This window comes from Mauremys mutica, chromosome 1 (assembly GCF_020497125.1).
Source record: "Mauremys mutica isolate MM-2020 ecotype Southern chromosome 1, ASM2049712v1, whole genome shotgun sequence".
In the NCBI taxonomy this organism is placed as follows: domain Eukaryota; kingdom Metazoa; phylum Chordata; order Testudines; family Geoemydidae; genus Mauremys; species Mauremys mutica.
Genome location: NC_059072.1, coordinates 20,366,232 through 20,378,301, shown reverse-complemented (window position 1 = coordinate 20,378,301; position 12,070 = coordinate 20,366,232). Strand labels below are relative to the sequence as shown.

The 12,070-nt window shown below is 39.4% G+C and overlaps 1 protein-coding gene across 1 annotated transcript in view; it reads right to left on the bottom strand.

Moving 5' to 3' along the window:
- SEMA3E (semaphorin 3E) overlaps positions 1–12,070 on the bottom strand; it is a 230,774-nt gene that overhangs the window by 40,880 nt on the left and 177,824 nt on the right. Inside the window, exon 5 of the mRNA XM_044979219.1 lies at positions 5,874–5,967. Coding sequence (XP_044835154.1) covers positions 5,874–5,967 — 94 coding nt within the window. The remainder of the gene's footprint in view (positions 1–5,873; positions 5,968–12,070) is intronic.

Here is a 12,070-nt window from a genome sequence, read left to right as displayed (position 1 = left end):
TTAAATCTGGAAGATCATTTGCGATATGTATGACTAAAATCAGATGTAAATAGGTTTACTTAGGTCAAAAGAAAAGTTTGTGTATTTCAGCACTTCAATTACAAATCCTGGTTCAATAAAATGAGAGAGTTCCTGACTTGGCTTTAAAAGTGAATATCCCACATTTTAGTGAGTTTTATGACAGGTCATCTGACCTGATGGTAAAGTAGCTTGTGATGAAAATTCTATAATGAACAATTAAACTTGTCACAATTATTTATTGTCAGCATAAGGAAACAGAATAGATGTTTAACTGCAGGATGTTGCATAAAATGTAAATGTAAAAAAACAAAACAACCCTCCCCATCAACCCATATGCTTTCAATAGTCAAAGCAGCTCTGTAATAAATCACGCAGGCTGATTGACTAAGACCACAGTGGCTGATAAAACACTTTAGGCCTATAACTTTTGATATATCTAATACTTTAAGCAAGCTATGATAAATTTACACTAGGTTTTAATGTCTATTTTCTATCTAGGAAAATCCATTCTGATAATGATTCCTCTGGTTTTTCATGCCTGTTCTTGGAATGGAAAAGAGAACAACTGAGTGAAAGAGACAGCGATCGAAGGATAGAATAAAGAAGTGAAGTTCTAAACAATTTAGCTCAACCTTAGACTATGGGAGAGAAAATAAAATTCAGGTCTTTCTTCAGAACAATAATATGGACTTAAATTTGTAAAGTGCACTGTAATGGGCACAAAAATAAATGGTCAGATATCACGGTGATGGGTTTGAATAGGACAGAATTGAAAAAGCACACTTAGAGAGGTAGTTAGATAAAACTTTAAAGTAATTTTGTTCAGCCCATTGGGAAGGACACTGGATTCCTGCTTAAAAACAAATTATAATTGGGAAGATGGTAATCAGTTAAACAAAAATGGGAGTAATATGAAATTTAGAGGGAGGTCTCAAAAGAATGGAGGGTTTGGTGGTGTCAGGAAGTCCTTAGGTTACAAGATGGAAACAGATTTCAAATCCTTCAAAAGAGATTTAAAACAACAACAACAACAAAAAGGAATTGGGTTAAACTTATGGTTTGTTAAAGGCCTTTGGGTAAATGTTCAAAAGCACCTAAGTCCCACTTTTAAAAGTGACTTACGTCCATCTTCTCCATGGTATTAGATGCCTAACTCCCATTGAAATCAATAGGAGTTAGATTCCTAAATATCGTTGAGGATCTGGGCCCTAGTCAAATAGGAGCCTAACTCCCATTGACTTTTAATGAGACTTAGGCACCTAAGTCATTTAGGTGCTTTTGAAAATTTTACTTATTTCCCTGTTTACAACTTCCTTTCCCTTGTTACAAAGCTATCTGACAATAGGACCAATCCTATTCAACTTATTCATAAATGATCTGGAGAAAGGGGTAAAAAGTGAGGTGGTAAAGTTTGCAGATGATACTAAACTGCTCAAGATAGTTAAGACCAAAGCAGACTGTGAAGAACTTCAAAAAGATCTCAGAAAACTAAGTGATTGGGCAACAAAATGGCAAATGAAATTTAATGTGGATAAATGTAAAGTAATGCACATTGGAAGAAATAATCCCAACTATACATACAATATGATGGGGGCTAATTTAGCTACAACAAATCAGGAAAAAGATCTTGGAGTCATTGTGGATAGTTCTCTGAAGACGTCCATGCAGTGTACAGAGGCGGTCAAAAAAGCAAACAGGATGTTAGGAATCATTAAAAAGGGGATAGAAAATAAGACGGAGAGTATCTTATTGCCCTTATATAAATCCATGGTACGCCCACATCTTGAATACTGTGTACAGATGTGGTCTCCTCATCTCAAAAAAAGATATACTGGCATTAGAAAAGGTTCAGAGAAGGGCAACTGAAATGATTAGGGATTTGGAACGGGTCCCATATGAGGAGAGATTAAAGAGGCTAGGACTTTTCAGCTTGGAAAAGAGGAGACTAAGGGGGGATATGATAGAGGTATATAAAATCATGAGTGATGTAGAGAAAGTAAATAAGGAAACGTTATTTACTTGTTCCCATAATATAAGAACTAAGGGCCACAAAATGAAATTAATGGGCATCAGGTTTAAAACAAATAAAAGGAAGTTCTTCACACAGTGCACTGTCAACTTGTGGAACTCCTTGCCTGAGGAGGTTGTGAAGGCTAGGACTATAACAGCGTTTAAAAGAGAACTGGATAAATTCATGGAGGTTAAGTTCGTTAATGGATATTAGCCAGGATGGGTAACGAAGGGTGTCCCTAGCCCCTGTTTGTCAGAGGGTGGAGATGGATGGCAGGAGAGAGATCACTTGATCATTGCCTGTTAGGTTCACTCCCTCTGGGGCACCTGGCATTGGCCACTGTCAGTAGACAGGATACTGGGCTAGATGGACCTTTGGTCTGACCCAGTACGTCCGTTCTTATGTTCTTATATTCGTTCTTCATCTGGGATGAATAAAAAAAAATCCTGGGTTTACACTCTTGCCAGCTAGTGTTGGTGTTGAGGACCAGCCCTTCTGCTGGGCAGATTGTTCTTCAAGCACACACTAGCTTGTCTAGTAAGGTGCCAAATCCAATATTAGATAAAGGGGCCAAGAAAGAAGGAATGGATAAGAAAAGTCCCTACTCTCATGTGGAATGAGCCAGAATCCCTTGGTCATGGTGCTCAGGTGCACAAGCCTCTTTGGCATATGTTTGGGCAAAGCTGGGTGCCAGCATACAAATATGGAACTTGGATACCTGTGGCTAGGCCCTCACTCATCCTCTTATTTTCTTAATCTCTTATCTCCTTTTATGGCTGCATGCTCCACGTACAGCTAAATGGCTAAAGTCTTCTTAGGCTGAGTAAGTCTTAGCCTGTTTTCTCATACAATACTAATCTTCCTGTTGCCTTATCTCATCCAGAGATTAGCCTTCATTTGTTTTGCTTGGACCGAGCAAGTAGTTCAGCCTTTCACTCTTGCTGCTTTGGTGTCATCCACACAAAGGTTATTTATTAACGGCTACAATGCTTGTTTCTACGCTCTCACTGTCCTCCAGACAAATCCACCCCAAACTGTCAAACTATCTGCCACAAACCCAAACAGCTACACTGCATGGTCTCATGAGATGCCCTAAGAATTCATTCTGTTCATTTGCCAAGTGTTATGTCTTCTGTGATTGCTCCACTGTAGGCCTCAAAGGGGTAAAAAAAAATCACTCTAAAACATACTCTTCTAGTGTTTCTGTTCACTATGAATATGAGAGCCCTTAAATATAAAAAATATATAAAAATATGTATACCTTTAAGAACTTTATACCCTCAGATGAGTATTTTTTTAAAATAACATCAAGGATAGGTTCCTTGAGCTACTGTATGATCCTTTAGGAATACAGCATTTCCTCACAACAATTTGAATGTAGACAATCTGGCTATTTAAAGGATGACTTTTTCCTAGAAAAGTTAATCTGATTCGTAACATAAAACAAATTCCTGGTGAACCTAAAGTTTTTAGGAAACTTTCATACTGCTTAGTAGAAAACAGTGAGATCATTTGTCTATTGATACTAAAACATTATAGGCTCTTAGGAGTCAGATCCTATAAACCATGCATTTGTGGAACATTAACTGACTTCAATGAAAATTCTGCACATGAAATGCTTCTAGAATGGGACCTCTAAGAATAAGTCCACACTGCATTTCAAAATCCACAGCAGCCAGACTCAGAGCCCAGGTCTACAGACTAGGGCTTACGGGACTTGTGCTACGGTGCTAAAAAAAGCCATGTAGATGCTGTCACTTGGGCTGGAGCTCAGTTTCTGAAACCCACCCCTCTCTCCAGGTTTCAGAGCCTAAACTCAAGCCTGAGCCTAAGCTCAAGCCTGTCTACACAGCTGTTTTTAGTGCCGTAGTGGGAGCCCTAGTCTGTAGACCTGAGCTCTGAGACTCATGGGTTTTAAAACGATGTGCAGATGTACCCCAAACTGCTTTTTCCAAGATCCAGGCATGAAGTGCAAGTACCTTATGCCCAGGCATGAAGTGTTCAATTAGGACACAATCTGATTCCCATTTCAGACAATAATAAAACTCACATTGACCTTACAGTTAGAGCAGAATCAAATCTAATTTATTTTCTCAGTTTTGCCTGAGTAAAGACTGAGAACTGCAGGACCGTACTGCTAAGCTCCAATCCTACAGTTAAGCTCTGTGCAGGTGGAACCCTGTACCTATGCAGAGCTCACTGTGTGATCACGGTCTTAGTTATTAAATGGTTGAAACACAGAGAGATGAAGAGTGTGTGAAAGACCCATAATCAACTGTACTTCAGGACATCTGTAAGTCAGTCAAAATATTTTTTTCTGGATCTTCCATGTCTATATAGCCACTAAATATGAAGTTATCTGAGCTGTGATGAACGATACTGCGAATGCACTACAATAGGTTAGATTTTGCTGAACAAAAGTAACTTCAAGGATTTTACATGAATTGGAGGGAAAACTCACCAAAATAATGTGTTGAAGTGAAAGGATACGTGAACATATTATCTGAATATAATCCACTCATGGTACGTACCTTTGAAATACTAGGGGTAGGCTTTCTGATTTTAGTTCAAGATGATACAGTCTATTTGGTGTTTGAGGTAAACAACAAAAAAGCATTAAAATCCACAAATTTTGTGCCACTGCAATGTAAACTGCAAACGTCAAGAAAAACAGGACAACACAAAACTATCTCCAGAATGTTTCTTTCCAGAAAGATATCAAACCAAATCACTTTCCTCATCTTCATGTCTCTTCATAACGACCCCCTGATACATATCTCCTCACCTTTCCTCTAGATTCAGGTGTTCCCTCTACTCGCTCTATTCAAGCCTATTCTTACTCATAATATTTGCGCTTCTCCTCTACTTATAGTTGGTCCTTTCTTTGTGGTCCTTGTTAGCTTTGTGACTCAGCCTGCCCACCTCTCTATCTCACTGACTATCCCTTTCAAGAAAAGCTCAAAAATCATCTCATTTACACTTCCCACAACCACTAGCTGTTGGCCTGTTTCTTCTACCTGTAATTCTTATCGACAACTTTCCTTATCGACTGTCCCCATCTAGTCTAACATCAGTAAGATTGGCAAGCTATGATATCCTACGCTATGTCCAAGAACACCACGTTATAAAATAAATACATACTGGATTGCATTGTATTTCAGTTTCAAAGGTCTCGATCCTGCAACAAGAGTCTCATGGGCAGCAGTCAGTTTTGTTCTGTGGTGGCCTGGTAATGTGCCCACATTAATTGTTATGTAGGATTGGGGCCAAGTTCTGTTCCTGCAATGTCAGTATAAAACACACTTTTCTACTTATAAGCACCTTGTTTGTTTGGTTTACAAGAAGAGACAATTACAACCCCCCTACATTTGGCATCTTAAGAAAACGTATAGGTTGCATACACAACAAAAGCCCTCAGTTATAAAACCATTAGGCCTAATAGCATTTCTCTAAGATTCCTGTTGTCAAAATTAAGTCTTTGAAGCTCACAGTGCAAACTGTCATTTTGGGATACACAATTCATTTGTGTAAATATTTTGAGCTGAATACATAATTTTGCTTTGAAAGAAAAGAAAACGGATGTTACCATTAATATTAAGTGACAATCAATTATCTTTGTAGAACAGCGCATGTAATATAACATTTGCTCGCTTGTCTGAGATACGCTTACTCAAATTAACACTGTCTGGAATGTAATATTAATGTGGGCACCACTGATAGAAGTAAGTCTGACATGCCAAAGGCTGTAAAGAAATACTGACAACACCTCGGAGAGCTGATGAAAGAGACTCGGAAAGACAGTTTGACAGCTCCTTGAAGATTGAGACATAAAGTTCATTACCAATTAAAGTTGAGATGAAGGAGGAGCTGGGATCAAAAGGGCACCTGCCTCGTCCTCTCTCAAATTTGTGCCAGTCCAGTTGAAATAGATGATCCTTTAAATAAAGTTACAGAAAACAGCATAAATACCACATTAAAATAAAAGAATAAATTATTAGCTTTAATATATTTGATATCTCTGAACCGAATTGACTTTTTCTGAGTGGAGAAAATAAGGTTACCATTGTTCACTAATAAATTTGTTATAAAGAGTCTTTGATTTCCACAAAACACCTTTGCATGCAGACTACACTGCAACATTTACTGAAATATGCATATACTAGAATCAGTGATTCATTTATATGGGCATAGTGAGGGAAAATTTCCCTACCTCTTCTAAAATTATACAAATATTCAATAACTATCTAGCAAAGAAATGTATTCATCCTCTCTAGATAGAATGGCATAATACATGTAGCATAGATCTGGGGCTTCTGTGTGTCTTCTTTGTACTAGAAAGTTTTAGGAATGAATCTTTGATTAAAATGTTCAGAGCATGTGATGTGATTTATGCTGCAGACGTACTCCAAAATTACTCTTGGAGGAAGATGGGCAATCTAATTTAACTTTCTCGGTTTAAAACTTAACCTGAACTCTTGCTCCTGCAATGTTGCCTCTTTTATCGCCTGCATTTTTCTGGGTTCCCAAAAGAGCTTCAGAGAAATGCGATTATTTAACTAAAATATCAGGTGAGAGCACAGAAGAAAATATTTTAAAAGTATTTATTTATTTATGAAGTTTTAACAAATCTTTGCCATGTACATATCAGAGCCAAAACAATGTTCATTACAACAGTGAGCTTTTGCTTAGAGAAACATTAAACAGTAATATAATCCCCCAGCTCATTTAACAGGGTGTTACCTTTATTACAAAGTGAGCACCTTTACATTACCCAAGACATGCTGTTTCTGGTGATTTTATAAATTGAGTGAAATCTCTGATTACACATGTTTAACAAATGAGGCATGCCTATCAAATGTTAATATTCAAAATTATTGGACGGGTGTGCTGGTTTTTGGTGAGTGAGTGTATTTTGTCTGAGTGTTGAATAAATGGTAGATAAATATCTAAGTATGTGATTAGTGCATTAATTGGAAACCTTTTTTAAAAATGTATATATTAAATGTTTCCCCTTCAAAAATAAGGGGGGAGAGAAGGAGAAAGTACAGTTATGACAATTAGATTGCCAAAATATACGTAGTACAATAATCAAGAATTTGCATTATAAATATATGATACCATGTATTTCAGCAATGCCAGTTCTGTGTCACAGATTCACTCAAACAAATATATGAAACCATACTATTTCTTTCAGCACACTGTATAAATTCAATCTTTCTGCTTGGTGAACTGATCTCAGTTTTAGGTTGGTGGTACACATGTATGTCAAATGTTTGGGTAGACGTAAAACCACAAAAAAAAGGGATCTAAAAAAGTAAAGGTTTTTAAAAAGGGACAGCAAGATAAAAGAACAGGAGGGCAGAAAACAGCAGTGGGGGGAGGAGAGGGATGAGAGTGACATTTCGGTTCCCATCCGCTAGAGATCAATCTAGGCCTGTGCAAAGTTAGACTAAATCTTTTCAAATTTGTCTAAGGCCCATCTTCTCTGAAATGTTACTCACTCTGTAGTTGCCAGCCAGCCAGGCCTCTCTGCCAAGCTTCTATCCTGGAAGCAATCTGCTCTTCCATCAAAGCAATATAAGCCATTTGGCTACAAGCACTGCACTATAGAAACAAGCTTTCCATGAGCTGAGAGTTTCCAAGATGTTGGGATATATCCCAAAACACAGTTTGGAAAGTAATTTCTAAGACTGTACCCATTATCATATTAATCCTCCTATCTTCTTCTAGCCTAAAAGACTGGATGTTGGGATTGTCCCAAGACACATGAGCCAGCATGGCTCCAGAAGACCCACATCTCCAGAAGCAGTCTGTGTTGGGAAAACCCAAGCACTGTAACTTATGCGGAGACCAGTGTGAATGAAATATAATTTTCTGCTGGATCAGCCTTAATCACATATCAAGAATAGAGTTTTTAACGTATTGCAAGGCATTTCCCCATTGGCTAGGGCTTAGGTTTATACACAATTTTTTGTTCCAGGCCCAGCACAGATAATCTAAATTAGGGACTGTCACTTGGGCCAGGAAACCTTAAGAGGCTACAGCTGGTCTGGTAAACCTGTGGAGCTCTCTTCACAACAACAGAAACTCTGGATTTCTGGCAGTCCCACTGTCTCTGGATAGAATATGTCCTGCAAAAGATGTTTAAGCTATAGGAAACACCATTTGCACTGGGTAGGTTATACGGTTGTTGAAGTGTTTACAATGGAAGAAACAGATCCTCTGAGGTCAATTGAGACCCCTAAAATTTCCCCTTATCTAGCTATATTCTCCACATTAATCATTTATTGTCCATTTTCAACTAATTGCCCCCGAAGAAAATATTTTTTTACATTGAACATCATCCATCCAGCTAAGTTTATTTTAGGGCTCTTGATTAATCGCAGTTAACTCATATGATTAACTCAAAAAATTAATTGTGATTTAAAAATTAATCATGATTAATCACAGTTTTAATCACACTGTTAAACAATAGAATACCAATTGAAATTTATTAAATATTTTGAATGTTTTTCTACATTTTCAAATATATTCATTTCAATTACAACACAGAATATAAAGTGTACAGTGCTCACTTTATATTATTATTTTTATTACAAATATTAGCACTGCAAAAAAGAAACAAAAGAAATAACATAGACTCATAGAATCATAGAATCTCAGGGTAGGAAGGGACCTCAGGAGGTCATCTAGTCCAACCCCCTGCTCAAAGCAGGACCAAACCCAACTAAATCATCCCAGCCAGGGCTTTGTCAAGCCTGACCTTAAAAACCTCTAAGGAAGGAGATTCCACTACCTCCCTAGGTAACCCATTCCAGTTCTTCACCACCCTACTAGTGAAAAAGTTTTTCCTAATGTCCAACCTAAACCTCCCCCTCTGCAACTTGAGACCATTACTCCTTGTTCTGTCATCTTCTACCACTGAGAACAGTCTAGATCCATCCTCTTTGGAACCCCCTTTCAGGTAGTTGAAAGCAGCTATCAAATCCCCCCTCATTCTTCTCTTCTGCAGACTAAACAATCCCAGTTCCCTCAGCCTCTCCTCATAAGTCATGTGCTCCAGCCCCCTAATCATTTTTGTTGCCCTCCGCTGGGCAAGTGTGGGGCCCAAAACTGGACACAGTACTCCAAGTGAGGCCTCACCAGTGCTGAGTAGAGGGGAATGATCACATCCCTCGATCTGCTGGAAATGCCCCTACTTATACAACCCAAAATGCCATTAGCCTTCTTGGCAACAAGTGCACACTGTTGACTCATATTCAGCTTTTCGTCCACCGTAACCCCTAGGTCCTTTTCTGCAGAACTGCTGCCCAGCCATTCGGTCCCTAGTCTGTAACAGTGCATGGGATTCTTCCGTCCTAAGTGCAGGACTCTGCCCTTGTCCTTGTTGAACCTCATCATATTTCTTTTGGCCCAATCCTCTAATTTGTCTAGGTCCCTCTGTATCCTATCCCTACCCTCCAGCGTATCAACCATTCCTCCCAGTTTAGTGTCATCTGCAAACCTGCTAAGGGTGCAGTCCACACCATCCTCCAGATCGTTAATGAAGATATTGAATAAAACCGGCCCCAGCACCGACCCTTGGGGCACTCCACTTGATACCGGCTGCCAACTAGACATGGAACCATTGATCACTACCCGTTGAGCCCGACCATCTAGCCAGATTTCTATCCACCTTACCGTCCATTCATCCAGCCCAGACTTCTTTAACTTGCTGGCAAGAATACTGTGGGAGACTGTATCAAAAGCTTTGCTAAAGTCCAGAAATAGCACATCCACTGCTTTCCCCTCATCCACAGAGCCGGTTATCTCATCATAGAAGGCAATTAGGTTAGTCAGGCATGACTTGCCCTTGGTGAATCCATGCTGACTGTTCCTGATCACTTTCCCCTCCTTTAAGTGGTTCAGGATTGATTCCTTGAGGACCTGTTCCATGATTTTTCCAGGGACTGAGGTGAGACTGACTGGCCTGTAGTTCCCTGGATCTTCCTTCTTCCCTTTTTTAAAGATGGGCACTACATTAGCTTTTTTCCAGTCGTCCGGGACCTCCCCCGATCGCCATGATTTTTCAAAGATAATGGCCAATGGCTCTGCAATCTCATCGGCCAACTCCTTTAGCACCCTCGGATGCAGTGCATCCGGCCCCATGGACTTGTGCTCGTCCAGCTTTCCTAAATAGTCCCGAACTACTACTTTCTCCACAGAGAGCTGGTCACATCCTCCCCATACCGTGCTGCAGAGTGCAGCTGTCTGGGAGCTGACCTTGTCTGTGAAGACAGAGGCAAAAAAAGCATTGAGTACACTAGCTTTCTCCACATCCTCTGTCACTAGGTTCCCTCCCTCATTCAGCAAGGGGCCCACACTTTCCTTGACTTTCTTCCTGTTGCTAACATACCTAAAGAAACCCTTCTTGTTACTCCTAACATCTCCGGCTAGCTGCAACTCCAAGTGTGATTTGGCCTTCCTAATTTCACACCTGCATGCCTGAGCAATACTTTTATACTCCTCCCTGGTTATTTGTCCAATCTTCCACTTCTTGTAAGCTGTTTTTTTGTGTTTAAGACGAGCAAGGATTTCACTGTTAAGCCAAGCTGGTCGCCTGCCATATTTACTTTTCTTCCTACACATCGGGATGGTTTGTTCCTGCAACCTCAATAAGGTTTCTTTAAAATACAGCCAGCTTTCCTCGACTCCTTTCCCCGTCATGTTATTCTCCCAGGGGACCTTGCCCATCAGTCCCCTGAGGGAGTCAAAGTCTGCTTTTCTGAAGTCCAGGGTCTCTGTTCTACTGCTTCCCTTTTTTCCTTGTGTCAGGATCCTGAACTCGATCATTTTTCAATTCACCTCATACAAGTTCTGTAGTGCTATCTCTTTATCATGAAATTGAAACTTATAAATGTAGACATTTTTTGTTACATAACTGCACTCAAAAACAAAACAATGTAAAACTTTAGAGCCCACAAGTCCTACTTCTTGTTCAGCCAATCGCTCAGACACAAACAAGTCTGTTTATATTTACGGGAGATAATGCTGCCTGCTCCTTATTTACAATGTCACCTGAAAGTGAGAACAGGCGTTTGCATGGCACTTTTGTAGCTGCATTGCAAGGTATTTACGTGCCAGATATGCTAAACATTTATATGCCCCTTCATGCTTCAGTCACCATTCCAGAGGACATGCTTCCATGCTGATGAAGCTTGTTAAAAAATAATGTGTTAATTAAATTTGTGACTGAACTCCTTGAGGGAGAATTGTATGTCTCCTGCTCTGTATTTTTCCTGCATTCTGCCATATATTTTATGTTATAGCAGTCTCAGATGATGACGCAGCAAATGTTATTCATTTTGAGAATACTTTCATTGCAGATTTGACAAAATGCAAAGAAGGTATTAATGTGAGATTTCTAAAAATAGCTACAGCACTCGACCCAAGGTTTAAGAATCTGAAGTGCCATCCAAAATCTGAGAGGGAAGAGTTGTGGAGCATGCTTTCAGAAGTCTTAAAAAAGCAACAATCGAGGCGGAAACTACAGAACTCGAACCACCAAAAAAGAAAATCAACCTTCTGCTGATGGCATCTGACTCAGATGATGAAAATGAACATGTGTCGGTCCATTCTGCTTTGGATCATTATTGAGCAGAACCCGTCATCAGCATGGATGCATGTCTTCTGGAATGGTGGTTAAACCATGAAGGGACATATGAATCTTCAGCACATCTGGCACGCAAATATCTTGTGACGCTGGCTACGACAGTGCCATGCAAACACTTGTTCTCACTTTCAGATGACATTGTAAACAAGAAGCGGCAGCATTATCTCCTGAAAATTAACCAAACTTGTTTGTCTGAGCGATTGGCTGCAGTAGGACCGAGTGGACCCGTAGGCTCTAAAGTTATACATTGTTTTATTTTTGAATGCAGTTATTTTTTGTACATAATTCTACATGTGTAAGTGCAACTTTCATGATAAAGAGATTGCACTACAGTACTTGTATTAGGTGAATTGAAAAATACTATTTCTTTTGTTTTTTACGGTGCA